Consider the following 19122-nt stretch of genomic DNA (forward strand, 5'->3'; position numbering starts at 1 on the left):
AAACTTCTGAAAGACAAATAGGACAAAAAGTACAAATCATAAAATAATAATTCTGCTCATCAAAAGATATCATTAAGAGAGTTAAAAGGCAAGCTAAAGAGTAGGAGGAGATAACTACAACATACAAAACTGACCAAGGCCTCAGGATCACAATGATAAATCAATATGGAGTAGACAAATTAAAAGAAACAAAGAAGAATAGAGGTTGAATGGGGCTGGGGTAAGGGGAAATAGAGAAGTTGTTGTATAAAGTTTCAGTTTTGCAAGACAAAAATGTGAATATACTTAATGCAACTGAACTGTATATTTAAAAATATTTAATGTGGCAAATTTTATGGTATTTTACCACAAATAAAATTTGAAAAACAAATAAACCAATATGAAAATAAGTAGCAAGAGATTTGAACATTACAAAAGGAGATTTCTAGTTGGTCACTATCATTTCAGGGAAAAGGAAATTAAAACCACAATGAAATACTACTACCAGAGGCTAAAATTAGGGTGACTAACAAGTGTTGACAAGAATGGGGATCAACTAGAACATCATAGGTACTGATGAACATGTGACATGGTATGAACACTTGGAAGCACAGAAGGCACTGTCTACAGAAATTAATCATACCTATACACCCTATGACCCAATTACACTCATAGATTTATATACAACAAATCAAAGACATGTATAAGAATAGTCATAATATTATTATTCATAGTAGCCCCACACTATAAATAACACAATTATGTTCACCAACAGCAGAGTAAATCAGTAACTGTAACTATTGATTCTATCGTACAGGAATTCAACGGCATTGAAACATGACTAATATGCAACATGCAACATGGATAAATCTCGCAAACATAATATTAAGCAAAAGTTACAAAAAATACATAGTGTATGATTCTATTTGAATTTTAAAAACTGGTAAAAACAATCTAAAACTAATTAGTGGTTACCTTTGGGCAGAAGTAAAGTACCAGTCATTAGGAGGGGCATGGGTGAGGTGAAAACAGGTGATTTGAGCTATATCTTGATCTATATGGTACTATTTCAAGTAGTTCATTAAGCTGTGCTCCTATGATTTGTACAATTTTTTGAATGCTTATTTTTATTCAATAGAGATCATTAAAAGCCAGGAAAGTCTTATAAAAGGATAAGGTGGTGAGGAATGACAGATAATGAAAAAAGAGTGAGGACTTAAAAACTAAGAAAATCCCATAGAATCTATTGGCTATTGTGTTCACGACCTTTATAAGAAAGCACTTTAGTAAAAGGGTAACAAGAGGATTAGCAATGAAGTGCTAAGTTCATACTCTTCTGAGAAATGTAATGATGCTAACTATGTTAGAGAGAGGATGGTAACTCTACTAAGTAGGCATAAGTTAATGGTCAAACCATTAAAAAGCCCTTTTAAAGTGTACTAATGCCTCCAGATAAGCTAACAGCTAATCAGAATAAAAAATTTTCACCTTCAAATTCAAAATAAGTCACTCTTATAGATCTTGTTCATAAGATCTTCATTGAAGAAATATATATTCATTTACCTTCCTCCTCCTAGAAATAGAATTCCAAGGGCCATGTGATGGGCTAAGTGGAAACCGTAGTTCATTTCACCACCTGTTTTCATGTGCAAGAAACGACAAAGCTGCAAAACCTTTAGGTTCCCCGAGCCAGCCATAACCATGGCCAGAGACAGCAGCACCACACTCAGGCATGTTTCCAGGTTGTAAGGACCTGTCTGGAAATACGAAAAGAAGACTGTTACATTTCTTCATTATCAAAAACAAGTTAACAAAAACAAATGTTTATAACTTTTTAAAAAACTATAAAAACAAGTATTTACTCTGGTGAAATTTAAGTTCAATATAGAACACTCAGGAAATAAATTATCAAAAAGGTAATAATAATCACTTGGAATAGTAACACCCAAAGAGAACTGCTGTAAACACTTTGCCTTTCGTTTTCTCCAGATCTTTTCCTATATTTATATACATATTTTTTTCAAATTGAGACATTCTATACACAATATTTTTAACCTTTTTTAATCTATTATAAGAAAACTCACAACAAAGTCTTCTAGAACACGATTTTGATAGCTCCATTGTAAAACAATGTACAGATATAATCAAACTTACTTAACCACTAATTTTCTCATATTATAAATAATGTTTCTAATTTTCTCATATTACAAATAATGTTGCATAAATCTGTGTGGTTTTTAGCAAGAAATAAAAATCTTGCAGTGTTCCTGTCATAAAGCAGCAATGTATAAAAACAATTGCATGTTTACTAAATACTAATTTTTAAAGGCAATTATTAATATTCAGTACTGAGACAGAATGGGGGACAATATGGTTTTTCTTATTTTCCTCTTGTCACAAGAATTAGAGACCTGTGCATCCTTCTAGGATTATCATATTTTCATCTAAGTATCCCAGAACAAAAATGCAAAGATAAACCAAACTTCAAATCTCCCATTCTAAATTCAAGCAAAATGCAGAAATTATTGCCGAAGCCGGTTTGGCTCAGTGGTTAGAGCATCGGCCTGCGGACTCAAGGGTCCCAGGTTCGATTCCGGTCAAGGGCATGTACCTTGGTTGCGGGCACATCCCCAGTGGAGGGTGTGCAGGAGGCAGCTGATCGATGTTTCTCTCTCATTGATGTTTCTGACTCTCTATCCCTCTCCCTTCCTCTCTGTAAAAAATCATTAAAATATATTTTTAAAAAATGCAGAAATTATCAACATATTAAGTAACTGAATTATTGGTGAATGTCCTTCGAGTTTAATTTTATTCCCAAGGAGACTCATCATGAAAAAAACTTACCACAGAAGCATTAGGTGCAGACAAGTAAGTCATAAAATCTTTTGCAAATTTATGCTGAAAAAACAAAAGAAAAAATTTAAAGTTAAGAGGAAGCATATTGAGGCTTTGTGAAAAAAGAAAACAGAATAGAATAAACTAGGATACTTCTTACCAAACAGTTAAATGCTGATAAGTTTTCTGAGCCAGCAAATCGAAAACCCAGGGACAAACAGGCTCCTGCAATTATGTAGACATGTGCTTGCCTAGAGACAGATTACAAGAAATTTACTACTGTCAATATTCTGCCTTAATATTCATTATTAGTATTATCTTGGGGTAAAAATAGTAATTATTTGTTTCTGTTCTTCTGGGGATGCTCAATTGTGCCTCTACTAAATCAGCAGGTTCCTATGCCCTTTTCTTCAGCAGAAACACCAGGTGGCCCTTACTAATAAAATACGCTCTTGCCTGCATATGTTTCACATACAGCAAAAGAAGATAATTTTTAAAAACACTGCCATTATTTTAATGGAAAGGATAAAAAAAGGAGTGTGTACAAGTTAAATCGCCAATATTGGTTTTTGAGGGCAAGAGCACTGTATTTCAGAAACCTAAACAAAAGCAAACAAACAAAAATTCATCTTTCTGAACATCTGATCAGCAATGGTTAGAAAAAAAGAAATTCAGAAATACTCAAAAGTCAAGGGCATTACTGCTCTTACAGAGTGCATTTCTATTATTTATCTGACAGATGCTAGGGTAGCTCATTTCTATTCCTCATTTCATAACTTACGACAAAGTTTCCAAATTCAAATCCTCTGAGCAAGGCAATTCAATTTCACTGAGAGAGATACTATTTTCTCTTATAATCTGTGAAAATACAAACCAAGAATACATGAACATTAATATTCAAGTTATAAATATTTAATGACCTGAAAAATAACATACTGCTTATCATGGTCATGTTAAATAAAACAAGCTTTGCCAAATCATTTCATTTTCAAAGGCTTATATTATATTCACATCCATGCAACCCAATTTTAAATCTAAGATGGCCCAATAAAAACAGTAACTGAATTGGACTGAATGAACACAAACTAGAGGACTTAAGTATATTCTGAATCAATAGCAGAGTAATACTTCACACCAATCAGCTGAAATAAAAGATGATGGCTGCAGAGGAGAATTGGAACAGGAGTGCCGGGAAGCAGCAGGAAAGAGGAAAAAGCACTTGGAGAGAACTCAATTCAGACACATACACTTCTTAGTCATGGGACGTTTCTAGCATTAAGGTGAGGTGAGGTTAGTCACTAGATTAATTACCTGAGTTAAACTGAACTATTAATGTTTTAATCTGCAACTACTATGTAGAAATATATCCCTTTCCTTTTAGTATAGGTAGTGAACAAGAATTTTTTTAAAAATAGAGTATCTATCTAGGTTTTTTTTTTTTAATATATTTTATTGATTTTTTACAGAGAGGAAGAGAGAGAGGGATAGAGAGTTAGAAACATTGATGAGAGAGAAACATCGATCAGCTGCCTCTTGCACACCCCCTACTGGGGATGTGCCCGCAACCAAGGTACATGCCCTTGACTGGAATCAAACCTGGGACCCTTCAGTCCGCAGGCCAACACTCTATCCACTGAGCCAAACCAGTTTCGGCATATCTATCTAGTTTTAACAACCAAGAAAAGACTTGATCTACTTCACTTAAAAAATACAAATAAAAAGAAAAAAATATATTTTTTCTAAACGTATGAAAGCAAGTATACAGAACAGAGGAATTCAAGATTTATTCTTATCATTCTTTTTAGAAGACTGCTCAGGAGAGTAACATTTCAAGGTGCTTTCTACTATATATATATTAGCGTTCCCGTTGCAGGAAAAATCCTGCAATAGGGTTTCCTGCTGCATTCTACCCCGCCCCGCCTCCGCTCCTCCCTTGTCCCCCGGCCCGCCTTCTCCGCCAGCCCACCCCGCCTCCGCTCGCCCTTCTCCTCCCCCCGGCTTGCTTGCTTCTCCACAGCTTTGCTCCCTTCAGCATCTCTTGGCTTCTTTCTACGCTGTCTTGATATGCAAATTAGCCGCCATCTTTGTTGGGGTAATTTGCATACTCGTCCTGATTGGTTGGTGGGCGTGGCTTGGTTGGTGGGCGTGGCTTGGGCGTAGCGAAGGTGCGGTCAATTTGCATATTTGCCTATTATAAGGTAGGATATACATATATATATTTGTGTGTGTGTTTGTGTATATGTGTGTGTATGTATATGTATATGTGTAAATATATATATACACATATAAAGAGGTAATATGCAAATTAGCCAGGACGCCATAACAGTATGACTGGTTCTGGAGGCGGCTGCGCACACAGCAGGGTGGAGCAGGGCCCGCAGACAGCGGGAGCAGGGCGGGCCTGCCAGCTTGCTGGGGCGCACCAGCAGTCTCACCTCTGTGGATGAGCTACAGAAGAAACACCTTTTCTGACCATTTATCGGCTAAGCTCCTGGTACACTCCTCACAGTGTTCTTGGTAACTTGCGTAATGAGAATCCAAGAAGGTGATCTATGATTTTTCCACCTCACTCCTGGAGGAAAAAACGAAGGTCTGCTGCTGGAGGGGCTAAGAAATGTCATATCCTGCCCTAGCTGGTTTGGCTCAGTGGATAGAGCCTTGGTCTGCCAACCTCAGGGTCCGGGTTTAATTCTGGTCAAGGGCATGTTCCTAGGTTGCAGGCTCCTCCCTGGCTGGGGCCCAAGTCAGGGCTCATGCAGGAGGCAACCAATCGAAGTGTCCCTTTCACATTGATGTCTCTCTTTGTCTTTCCCTCTCTCTTCCACATTCTCTAGAAATCAATAGAAAAATATCCTCAGGTGAGGATAAAAAAAGAACTGTCATATCCTATGAAAAAGACATCTTGAAAATGCCTACAAAACACTGTCATTTTTTCATGGTGAAATGACTGGAGTCCGTGTTGATGAAAATACCTTGGCGGCCTGCAGCGGCCAGCAGTGGCAGCAGCAGCGGGATGATGGGGGCAGCGCCTTCCCTGATCAGCCTGGTCACCTCCTGCAGAGGGAGGCCAGACTGCGGCTTAGGCCCGCTTGCCACAAGGAGCGGACCTAAGCCGTCAGTAGGACATCCCCTGAGGGTTCCCGGATTGCAGAGGGTGCAGGTCGTGCTGAGGGACCCCCCCCCCCCGCCGTGCACTAATTTTGTGAACCAGCCTCTAGTAAAACAATAAATACTCAGAAGTCACTTATGACACAAACTTCTTATGAAATAAAACAAATATGACAAAATCAAAAAACTCCAAATACCTTTTCTCTTTGATAATCTCAATAAGGTAAGCAATTATGCCCGCTGTGTAATATAAGCTAATAACTACTTCCATCGTTCTTCCTCTCATCTTTACTTTTAATGTTGACTACTATTTATTCAGAAATTGAGTGACATTCTAAAAAACTGATTGAACTCCAAAGTGATACATAGATGGATAACCTGATTATAACATTCATATAAATTAAAGTGTTTTAACTACATCATTATACAGGAATGAAATGCTTCTATTTTGACAGCAGGCATTTGTAAGCTTTTTTTATCTTCAAAAGCAGCTTGAAGGCCTAGGTTTGAATCCCACAGAGCCACATTAGCTATGTAAATGAGCATAATAGGGGTTCCTACCTTCTAGGTTTCTGTGAGAATTAGAAGGCTTAATCCACTCAAAAACCTCTTACAATTAATGCCTGGCACTTAGTAAGTCCTTTATAAGTATTAGCTATTACTATTATTATTATTATTACTGATTTGTACCACCTCTATCATAACACCACATTGATCACAAATCATTTAAAAGCATCACTAAACCTGGGTTGTAAGTAACTGTATGGAAGGAGAACCTTCTTCAATTTGGTCCTTGTCACCTTTTCTATGGTCTCTTAAAAGTTTTTTTTTAAAAAAATCCATATAAAAAAGTAATCAAAGGAAGAAATGTAATCCTTCAAAGGCAAGTTGAGGTATATAGGAAATGAATAAGAAAAGACCACCAAACTCCTCTGTCCAAGGCAAACTTCTTAAAGATCTGAAGTCCTACAACTAGTTTCAGTATGACCCCACCCCTTACTAGCCAGGTGGTTTTGAACCAGTCTGTCCTCTTTCAATGTAACAGTAATGTACTGAACTCCAGCCAATGTGTACTAGTTGTTAAAAACAAAACGATGGAAAAGAACACTAGCTGACTTTGAGGAGTTCACAGTATAAGGATGCATAGACATTTGGTAAAGAGTTCATTGCTCCCACCCACACACTGGGGCAATACCTGAACAATATTCAGTACAACACTGCATCAGATACACAGAATGGAGTCCTTTTGAAAAAAAAAATTAAAATAAGATAGAGCTAACATAATACTTATTATATTAACTATTTATCTAACTAACTAGAGGCCCAGTGCATGAATTCATGCACAGGTGGGGTCCGGCTGGACCAGCCCCAATCAGGGTGGATCAGGGCAGGCCTGTCAGGAGGAGACAGTGGGAGGTTGGCCAGCTGGCCTGCTCCGATCAGGGCCTGATCAGAACTGGGCTGGCTGGGGGGAGGGGCTGCAGGCGATTGGCAGGTGGGCTCCGCCCCCAATTGGTGTCGGGAGGGGTGACCGGGGGCGGAGCTGGCTGGGGGTATGGGCTGCAGGCAAATCCGGGTGGTGGGGGCCCATCGGGGGCGGGGCCGGCTGGGGGAAGAGGCCAGGGGAGGTTGGCCAGCCAGCCCCACTACCCCGATTGAGCCGGTTTGATAGCCAAGGTGGGCGTCATAGCGACTGGTCGTTCCTGTCATTACGGCGTTCTGGTCACTTGCTTTTTATATACATTGACTAGAGGCCCAGTGCACGAATTCGTGCCTGGGTGGAGTCCGGTTGGTCTGGCCCAAATTGGGGCAGATCAGGGCTGGGCCTAACGGGAGGAGGAGAAGGTGGGAGTTTGGCTGGCCGGCCCACCCTGACCGGGGCCTAATCAGAGCCGGATCAGCTGGGGGGAGGGGCCGTGGGCAATTGGCTGGCAGGCCCTGCCCCCAATTGGGGTGGGAAAGGCCGATCAGGGGTCAGCCTCCAGGGAAGGTACCATGGGAGGTTGGCCAGCCAGCCCCACCCCCACTTGGCAGTGGAGCTGGCTAGGGGAAGGGGCCTCAGGTTGATGGCCAGCTGGCCCTGCCCCTGATCGAAGTGGGGGGCCAATCTGGGGTGGGGCCGGGTGGAGGGAGGGGCTACAGGAGGTTGGCTGGCTGGACCTGCCCCCTATTGGGGTAGGGATGGCAATCAGGGCAGGGCCAGCCAGAGGGATAGCCTGCAGTCCAATTGGGGTGGGCAGGCTGATCAGGGTTGGGGTTGGCCAGGGGGTAGGGGCCACAGGAGGTTAGCTGGCTGGCCCCACCCCCGATGGGCCAGTTTGTTGGCCGCAGTGGGCATCATAGTGACCTGTGGTTCCAAGTTTTATGGCGTTCCGGTCGCTGGCTTTATATATATATGTAAAAATAAATGTGCATTTAAATGTCATAGGTTAAAAGGTTGATATACAAATATCAATTTCATATTTTACATCAATTGTATAGCAGCAAGCAATTAGAAAACAAAATTCTACATAAAGATATAATAAAAAAATATAAAATACTTAGGAATAAACATTAAACTGTTGAAGACCCTTATCTTTGAGAAAATCTTTGAGAAAATTTTAAAAAAGGACTAAAATAAATGGATTCTCTATTCTTGGACTACAAAACTCAATTATTTAGTTCTCCATACATTTATTTATAGAAGGGGTGGGGAACTTTTTTTTCTGCCAACGTCCATTTGAATATTTATATCATTTGAGGGCCATACAAAAGTATCAACTTAATAATTAGCCTGATGTATTTGGTCAAACATTTAATTCATCCCAATGCCGTGGCAAGGCCAGACCAATTGATTTCACAGCCTACAGGTCAGATGTTCCCCACCTGAAGAAATTCAACACAATTTCAATTATAATCCATCACTTTTACATCGATACTGATGAGGTGATTCTAAATTTTAGATGGAAATGCAAAGGACCTAGAGTATTCAAAGTAATCACACAAAAACAAAAATGGCAGATACACAATACTTGACTTCAGGACTTACTATAAAACTACAGTAATATAGCCAAAACCAGTTTGGCTCAGTGGATAGAGCGTTGGCCTGCAGACTGAAAGGTCCCAGGTTCGATTCCGGTCAGGGGCATGTACCTTGGTTGCGGGCACATCCCCAGTAGGGGGTGTGCAGGAGGCAGCTGATCAATGTTTCTCTCTCATCAATGTTTCTAACTCTCTATCCCTCTCCCTTCCTCTCTGTAAAATATCAATAAAATATATTTAAAAAAAAACTACAGTAAATATAGAGTTTGATACTGGCAAAAGGACTGTCAAATAGATAATTCAGAGCACAGAAATAAATCCACACTTTTGTGCTCACCTGACTTTGACAAGGAATCACAGGAATTCAACAGGGAAATGGTGTTTGTATAACTCAATACCCATCTATATATATAAAAGCCTAAGCGACCATTCGACCGGTAGCTATGATGCAGGGATTGGACCAAATCCATGCACCGGGCCTCCGACATCCCCCAAAGGGTCCCAGATTGCAAGAGGGCACAGGCCAGGCCGAGGGACCCCACTGGTGCACGAAGCTGTACACAGGGCCTCTAGTAGTTTTATAAAACAAAAACCTCAATGCCGACCTTATGTCATAAATAAAATTATTCTGAGATGGATTCCAAACTATACACAAAAGCTAAAACATTAGTTTTTAGAGAAAAAGAAACAAGAGAATATCTCCAGGACTTGGAGTTAGGCAAATGTTTTTTTCATAGGACACAAAACACAATAACCATAAAATAAAATAAAAACTGATAAACTAGTCATTATCAAACTTTGAAAATCTGCTCAGCAAAAACATTACAGACAAACCACACACTGGGAGGAATATCTGCAAAGCATATATCTGAGAAAGAATAGGCTTCCAGGATGTATTAAAAATCCTAGCAATTCAATAGTAAAAAAACAAAAATACTTTTTTTTTTTTAAATGGGCAAGAGATAGGAACAGATGCTTCACATAAAAGGATATATGAAGGAACAATTAGCAAATGAGAAGGTTCCCTTGTCATCAGTCAGGAGGGAAATACAAATGGAAACTACATATTTACCAACATAACTAAAATTAAAAAGATTAACACTACCAAATATGGATGAGGTGTGTAGCACCAGCACTTTCAAACACTGTTGGCCAAGTGTAAAATGGTACAAAGTCTGGGAAAAGACCCACCAGTTCTTATAAAACCAAATACATCATCTACTCTATGCCTATGTAATTCTAATCTTAAATGTTTATTCACAAGAAATTAAACATAAATGCACAAAAATATTCATATAAGAATATTTATAGTAGCTTGACTCATAATGGCTAAACCTGGAACCAGCCCAGATATCCAACAAAAGAGAATGGAAAAAGAAACTGTGGTAAGTTAATAACAATGGAATACTACTTACAATAAATAGGACGAACCATTACCATCCCACAATCATGCTGAGTGAAGGAAACCTTATACAAAGGGTTTACACTACATATGAATCCATCAATATAAAGTTCTACATCGGAAACCTGGTTGCATTGGGAGTGGGGAGGGAGTGAACAGACTGAATGGGTAGGGGAAGGAAGGAACTTCTGGTCATTTTGAAGGAGGTTTGTTTCCATAAGCATAGACATTAGTCAATTCTTATCGAACTAGAGGGCCGGTGCATAAAATTAATGCACGACGGGGGTGGGGAGGGGTCCCCTCAGCCCAACCTGCACTCTCTCCAATTCAGGACCCCTTGGGGGATGTCTGATTGCAGATGTAGGCCCGATCCCAGGGACTGGGCCTAAACTGGCAGTTGGACATCCCTCTCACAATCCTGGACCGCTGGCTCCTAATTGCTCACCTACCTGCCTGCCTGGTTGCTCCCAACTCCCCCCACACCTGCGTGGTCACCCCTTACTGCACCCTCCCACCGGCCTGGTTGCCCCCAACTGCGCCCCCCCCACCCCGCTCGCTGGCCTAGTTGCCCCTCACTGACCTCCTGCCAGCCAAATCGCCCCCAACTGCCCCCCCTGCAGGCCTGGTCACCCCACGCAGCCTGCTGTTCAGTCATTTGGTTGTCCTTCACTAACCCCCCTGCCGGCCTGGTCGTAGGCAGCCATCTTGTGAGGTTGTGAGGGTCAATTTGCATATTACCTCTTTATTATATAGGATTATTATATAGGATACTATAGTTAAGATCTGTGCATTTCATTGCACATAAATTTTATCTTAAAAGGGAAATATAAAATTCTAGTTATTAACACACATGCTAAAACATTTAGGGAGAAATTCAGTACTACCTAATTAACTGAAATATATTTTTAAAATGATGGATTGGATAGAGGAAAAATGGAGATATGTGGTTAAACAGGTTTTCACAGTAAAATATTAATTGTAGAGTCTAGGTAGACATAGGTATTTCTGTGAAGTTCTTTAAACCTTTCTTTATTTTGAACTTGTTCTTATTCAAATATTAGGGGAAATACTCTCAAGCATTCCCAAGGATAAGTAGATTTATTTTATAAGTGGAACTGACTACCAGAAATGGACTGTTGGTTAAAAGGGCAATATTTATTGATAATATTTGATTTGTAGTTTTTATGAAGCCTGCTTATTTATAACGATTTGGCTTATTGAATAAATATGTCATAAAGTAATTAAAATAAGTTATTAATAAGAGACTTAAATTGTCACAAAGTATATAGTAGCATCTTAGATAAATGTGTACCAATTCAAATAAAAATGACAAAAATACTTTAAGGTACTTTGGTATATTTAATTTTTAAAAACTACAATTTCTTGGGATCTTAGGTCAGAAAGGAAGGTTAATCTATAATAAGCACACAATCTTAAAATGAAAGTTGCTATGTTTTCAAGAGATACCATAATCATCAATATTGCCTTCCTAAAAAGAAGTATTTTATAGGGTTTTGGAAAGTCCATAAGAAATCATAATTTTATGCCATTACAGATAAAACAATATTTATCATATGTACTTACCTGAGGAACATTGCTATCAACCCACTTGGAATTTGGTAAAATATCATCCCACAAAATCAGGCATCGAGCAAGTGTCTTTAAAATGTAATAAAGATAAAATTAATTAGAGCAAGCAAAGTCCACAGATTTTATAACAATGATAATGTTAAATAGAATAATTTAGAATCAGTTCCCAAATGACGGTAATTTCAAAAAATAAAATTAGTATATAGTATCAACCTAAAGCAATCATGAAAATAAACTGATGATTTAGATTTTAACCCAAAAATCTAAAATTGAGTTGAATGTCATCAAAATCTGGAAAAGCTAAAAGGACGTTTTAAAAGAAAAGAACCAAAGCCCTGTGGACGTACTTTCAAGGCTCTCATAGGCTAAAAACAGACAAGTTTTTAAAACATTATAGAGGGAATAATTCAGGTAGTTATGTCAAAGTGTTATTGTTATTATTTATACCCTTAATAGTAATACTGCATCCTTACTAATGAAAGCAGTAGTAAAGCTCCAGTCACTTGCTGTTTGACAGGAAGTTTTGAATAATAATGTAAGCCCTGGCCAGTTTTGTTCAGTGGTTAGAGTGTCGGCTCTTGAACCAAAGGGTCATGGGTTCGATTTCCAGTCAAGGGCAAATACCTTGGTTGTAGGTTTAATCCTCATCTACCAGCAGCAGCAGCTGGAGGCAACCAATAGAGATGTGTCTCCCGCCCTTCCTCCATCTCTCCCTTTTTTTTCCTCCCTCTCTCCCTTCCTGCTCTCTCTCTCTCTCTCTCTCTCTCTCTCTCTCTCTCTCTCTCTCTTTCCTTCTTCCCACAGTCTCTAAAAAAAAAAAAAAAAATCAATGGAAAAGATATCCTCTGGTGATTAAAAAATAGTAATAATAAGAGAAGCTGAAATGTCAACTCCAAATATTACATGTCAATGTGGCTGCCTTTTCAGCATTCCTACAGCTAAATGTGGGAAACTTCAAAAGAACATTGTCAATTACATGTGCATATTGAATTAATAGTAAAAGGTCCCCTTGGAGAAAAATGTACATTTGCAAGATAAACCTGAGGACCACATACAGACTCCTCATGTTAACAGAAATGAGAAAGTGCCAAGTACCATACCCGAAGCAAGAGAAACTCTGGTTTCACAAAGTCCAACAAATACATAGTGTCAGGAGCTCGAAGCCAATCGGCAATGGACCTGTTAGCGGAAGATATTAACAAGTGCCTTGCTCAGGAAGAGGCAAAATAATCAAGAAGTCCAAGACAGATTTCACAACATTTCTTCCCACTCCATCCACAGTCCTAGTTTCTTTGCATACATAATACTTCACAACCTCTAGAATAACATTTATTATGTATGTGGCTTACAATAACACAGCTCCATGAGGACAGATATGTTTAGTTCTGTCTTGTTCCAGTACCAAGAAAGCACTGACATACACATTCACCCAAGTAGTAAATGAACAAATGCCTATTCTTACCCATTTTGTTAATTTTGCAAACATTTACTTTTTCTAAGAGGAAGAATTCACAACATTAATAAATGTCTTGCCCTAGCCAGTTTGCTCAGTGGATAGAGTGTCGGCTTGCAGACTGAAGGGTTCCAGGTTAGATTCTGGTCAAGGGCACTTGCTCTGGGGTTGCAGGCTCGATCCACAGTATGGGGCATGTAGGAGGCAACTGGTCAATGATTCTCTCTCATCATTGATGTTTCTATCTCTCTCTCTCTCCTTCTGCCTTCCTCTCTGAAATCAATAAAAACATATTTTTTTAAAAAATTCTTCCCTGGTTAGTGTGGTACAATGGTCAGAGCATCTGCCCAAAAACCGTAGGTCAAGGGTTCAATTCCCGGTTAACAGCATGTACATGGGTTGTGGGTTGCAGGTTTGATTCCCAACCCTGGTCAGGTGGGTGCAGAAGGCAACCAAAAGATATGTCTCTCTCACATTGATTTGGAGTTTTTATGGAATCTCTCTCTTTCTCCTCCTCCCTCCCTCCCTTCCACCCTCTCTAAAACTAACAAAACCAATGGAAAAAATATCCTCAGGTGAGGATTAACTAACACACACACACACACACACACACACACACACACACACACACACAGTTAGTGTGTTTTTTAAATTAAAAGAATTAAATAGGGTTTAATATCTCCTATCCAACTTACATTCCTATACAATATGTAAAAGAATAAATGCCAAAGGTCTATTTTCAAATGTCAGCACTAATCACGGGGGTTGGGAAGACAGATGGTGTGGTCACCAAGAAAAGCTTGAAGTAAGCAGAAACCATTTTTATAAATAGGAACAAAGAATAGAATAATGCTAAGTATTTCCGGCTTCACCAGTCCTCATGACATTCAAAATTAATGAAAAGCACTTTGGGCATTTTTTTTAATAGTCAGTGATAGCAACCAGAAAACAGAAATGAATAAAGATTGGCAATTAATTATGTTGTCAAAAATTATTAAAGTAGCCAATTTTATTATTTCTAGATAAAAATCCATATAATCTGTACTGTTTGAGAGAATTAAAATCAGGTTGATCTAGCAGATGGGAAATAAACACATTAAGATACTTTAGTTTCACTACTGAGGTCAGAAAAGGAAGTGACACTGTCTGGCCAAGGATGGGGTCAGAGATGCAGTACCTGTTATTGGTTTTTAAGTAGATCATAGCCAAAGCAAGAGTGGCACCTGGACAAGTTACATCCACATTTATGGTATCTCCTTCCTATCAAAAGAAAAGATTATTCACATAAAAGAGTTATGAATTATTATAAAAGTCTTCTGAATACTAGCCTATGCTTAAAATTAACATATTTGTAAAGGCTGGTATAAAAACTATTTTCAAATTATTGCTCTAGCCCTAGCCAATTTGGCTGGGTGGATAGAGCGTCGGCCTGAGAACTGAAGGGTCCCAGGTTCGATTCAGTTAAGGGCACATGCCCCGGTTGCAGGCTCTATCCCCAGTGGGGGGCGTGCAGGAGGCAGCCAATCAATGATTCTTTCTCATCACTGATGTTTCTATCTTTCTCTCCCTCTTCCTTCCTCTCTGAAATCAATAAAAATATATTTTTTAAAAATTGTTGCTCTAATTTGTACTTACTTTGATTTGATAACTTGGAGATTTATGTTTCTCCCTGTGCATTCCTGCTTGAAAGCGCCTATGACCTCCAACCATGTACTGATAAAGCTGCTCAGGCACATTGAGGTCAGACATACCTATCAGGTTACTGCCGTGCTGAAAAAGTAAATAACAGACATGTAAAATGAAATCTTAGGAAATAAGTCCTATATTACATGAAAAAGAAAAGAATGAACTAACTTCAAAACAGGGTGTTATGAGTTAATACTCAAGCTATTAATAATTCACATTAAAATTATAGTATATGTTCAAGTTAATACTTTCATGTCACAAAATACATAAAGGCTTCAAAATACAGTTAATTGCACTAACAAAGATTAACTTACTTAGTATGACAATTCTATCAAACAGCTACTCTTTTATAGGTGAGGAAAGTGAAGCACAAAGAGTGAAGTCCAAGGTGACATTGCTGGCAAATGGCAGGGCTGGATATAACTCCAGGCTGTTTGGCTCCACTATCTATGGAATTGCATAACCACTAGACAATGCTGTAGTTAAATGATAGGACTACCTGGTCAGGACCAGAATTCAGATGTCAATTCCCATTATGAAGCTTTTCCTTTGAATTGTCTGCCTCTTTAGTTCACATGTAAATGTGAGAGTCAAACACCTAACAGTTAACTTGTTTTGTATAATCTAGTTTCAATGTATTGGTGGTTCCCAAGGGACCCACAGTCCAGCTGGATGAAATGAAATGCTTTTGATAATTCTATACCATGTCTCATGGATGGGGTTAAAAATGGGTCAACATGGTATTGCATTCTATCACAAAGCAAACACTACAGTGGCAACCTTCTGCCAGGCCTCGTGAACACCAGGGAGCCAAGAAAGGGCTATGGTTTCTCTCCAGCAACTACTACAGACTCTTAAAAGTTCCCCACCATATACACATTTTTCACTATTTTCTGTTTTCTGATTGATTAGGCTGTTATACTTCATCTTATGTCTTAAAATCTTTACAAGAAACCTCATCCCTTAGTTCATTCATAAATACTTCCATCTAAGACAGGAAAAATAAATTTTAAAGCCCCACTCTTTGCTATACAATTTCTCTCCATTTCCAAATCTAACACTTTAAAAAGCATCCAGAGAGAAGAAAGAGTTTAGAATCAGTTTAAATCAAGTCACAGTATGGCAGAGCAGTATTCAGTATTCAGATTATTCATCTCAACACGCAGACCTCTTCCCTGAAGCCTTACAAGGCAGAGACTGTGCTTACCCCCAAGCAGACCATGCCTAGGGCCAAGCCAGCAGCTAAAGAGTAGGACTCTCTGTCAGTGCAGTATTCCATTTCAGGACCAGGGGGCCTTCCTGTGAAAGAGGAAATAACGAGGTTCATGGTGGCCTTTTAAAATATTAATTCATAAGAGCTTTAGAGTTAACTTTCTAGTAACTAAGTTGCATAAGAACTATGGATTCAATATAACCCCACTCAGAAAGATACGACATCACAAATGGTGTCCACATCTCTGTTTACTACAAAATAAACACCAAAATGATTCTTTTAGTTTTCTAATTTAAAAACAATGCCTTTATTTGATTCATATTTATATATTTTTAAATATTTATAGTTGAAAGTATTATATATCTCCTTTTTTTCCCCATTGACCTCTTCTAGCTTGCCAATGCCCCCCATCCCTACCCCAGGCCTTTACCACCCTAATGTCTGTGTCCATGGGTTATGCATATATGCATACAAGTTCTTTGGTTGATCTCTTCCCACCCACCCACCCTCCCCCGCCTTCCCTCTGAGATCAATAACTTTAATACACTGTGAAACTTGTTTTTTTTAATTAAGGTTTTATTTTTTTTAATTAAGAAATAGGAAATAAAATTTTTAAAGGGAGCCGAAACCGGTTTGGCTCAGTGGATAGAGCGTCGGCCTGCGGACTGAATGGTCCCAGGTTCGATACTGGTCAAGGGCATGTACCTTGGTTGCGGGCACATCCCCAGTAGGGGGTGTGCAGGAGGCAGCTGATCGATGTTTCTCTCTCATCGATGTTTCTAACTCTCCCTTCCTCTCTGTAAAAAATCAATAAAATATATTTAAAAAAAATATTTTAAAGGGAGGAGTACTCAACAAGAGTTTTAATTTTTAATCTCTTACATTTTGTTTTTGCTTTATTATTTTCAAATCCATTCATTAGATGTGGTGAAAACATGTTGAAATACAGGACGGACACTTCCCGCAAGTTTTAAACACATTAAATATTTTGTTTCCAGACATCTGTTTTGAACCTATATAATACTGAGCTGCTCTATTATGGTAGAATTTCTGTGTATTGATCCTAAATGTTTGGCTTGATGAAAAGTTTATACTTACAAAAAGCACCACATAACACTAACTCTACCCTTTAAGGCAGCAAAAATGTATTATATATAAAGACCTCTCCCTCCAAAAAATCGTTCACATTCCTGGGATTTTATCTTCAGGGGAAAAATGCAATTAAAAAATAATAAATATTACACAAAAGTAATCAGCATAATGTTTATGCATAACAGCAAAGAATTAGAAACTATCTAAAAGACCTGAAAATAAAAAATAATTAGGCAATTTTATTAGTAAGATCATTCTACCCTCACATCAGCTACTATTTTTCCTTAATTTTAATAATTTTACTATCATTCTTACTTTGTTTCCTGTGGAATGAGAAAAGTATGCTAATGAAGACACAGCACTATTGATGCCATACCTATTTCAGCCAGCAGGACTTCTGCAGTGTGCCTATGAGCTGTCCCTTGATATACAAGGCCGATGCCGACCACCGCAGCCACCTGGACATTGTGAGGAACATCAAGCTCTGTGGACGTTGGGGGTAAGAGAGCAGGAATGTGGATGCTAAGCAGCCGGGTAATGGACATATCCATAGTGCCCAGCTTAGCAGCAGAAACACCAAGTAATAGTCCAATGCTTGTCATTTCATGACCCTAAGACAGAAAGGAGAGAGAAACTTAAGCCACTACCGAAACAGATACGAAGTTTTAAATAAAACAGTATTTTCAATAAGTACGTTTATGTGACAGGCACAGTGAAAGGCACCAAGTACACAATAGCAAACTACACAGACCTGGTCCTTGTCCTCACGAAGCTAGTACCCTAATGGGGAAAAAGTGTTAAACTAAAAACATACAACCATATTATTAAAAAGTAATGCATTGAGCCTTAGCTGGTTTGGCTCAGTGGATAGAGCATCGGCCTGCAGACTGACAAGTCCCAGGTTCAATTCCAGTCAAGGGCACATGCCTGGGTTGCTGACTAGATCCCCAGTAGGGGGGCATGCAGGAGGAAGCCAATCAATTATTCACTCAAATCATTAATGTTTCTATCTCTCTCCCTCTCCCTTCCTCTCTGAAATCAATAGATATATATATATATTTTTTTTTTAAAGTGACGCATTGAAAAAGTACAAAGTAATATGAAAGAGTATTTTAAAGGTGCCTAATTTAGATTAGAAGGGGCTGAGGAATTATTAGGAATCTTTAAAAAAGTAAACTTCACAATAGGACCTGAAGAATGAGTATAAATTAGCCAGGAAAGTGGCAGAAAGGGGGGCCCTCAACTTTAGAAAGGGAGAATGTCAGGTGAGAGAACAACATATAAATGACTTTGAGGTGATCCAGAAATAAACCTTCACATGGATGGTTGATTAACAAGGGTGCTGAGACAATCCAATGGGGAAAAAAAGTCTTTTCAAAACACAGTGCTGTGATAAGTGGAGAGCCAAAGAATGAAGTTGGACCCCTTCTTTATAATACATACAAATATTACTGTAAACTGATCACGTAACTCAATGTAGGAGCTAAAACTATAAAACTTTTAAAAGAAAACATAGGTGTAAGTCTTTGTGACCTTGGATACAACACAAAATATAGCAACCAAAGAAAGAAGAAGTGAACTGGACTTGGTCAAAACTAAAAACTTCTGTGTTTCAAAGATGCCATCAGAAAGTGAAAAAACAACTGAAAGAATGGGAGGAAAATGGATAAATCTTGTATCTGTTAATGGACTACTATCCAGAATATATAAAGATTACAACTCAATAAGATAAACCAGTTAAAA

General features: G+C 38.7%; 1 protein-coding gene across 3 annotated transcripts in view; it reads right to left on the bottom strand.

The window, feature by feature from the left end:
* ANAPC1 (anaphase promoting complex subunit 1) overlaps window positions 1–19122 on the bottom strand; it is a 107776-nt gene that overhangs the window by 19897 nt on the left and 68757 nt on the right. For all 3 annotated transcript variants that reach the window (XM_079792791.1, XM_079792790.1, XM_079792792.1), the window contains 10 exons: window positions 17756–17990; window positions 16282–16373; window positions 15024–15158; window positions 14566–14648; window positions 13036–13114; window positions 11930–12004; window positions 3596–3672; window positions 2975–3065; window positions 2824–2877; window positions 1543–1736 (listed from right to left, as the gene is read on the bottom strand). In XM_079792791.1, coding sequence (XP_079648917.1) covers window positions 1543–1736; window positions 2824–2877; window positions 2975–3065; window positions 3596–3672; window positions 11930–12004; window positions 13036–13114; window positions 14566–14648; window positions 15024–15158; window positions 16282–16373; window positions 17756–17990 — 1115 coding nt within the window. The remainder of the gene's footprint in view (window positions 1–1542; window positions 1737–2823; window positions 2878–2974; window positions 3066–3595; window positions 3673–11929; window positions 12005–13035; window positions 13115–14565; window positions 14649–15023; window positions 15159–16281; window positions 16374–17755; window positions 17991–19122) is intronic.

This window comes from Cnephaeus nilssonii (genome assembly GCF_951640355.1).
Source record: "Cnephaeus nilssonii genome assembly, chromosome: 15".
In the NCBI taxonomy this organism is placed as follows: Eukaryota; Metazoa; Chordata; class Mammalia; order Chiroptera; family Vespertilionidae; genus Cnephaeus; species Cnephaeus nilssonii.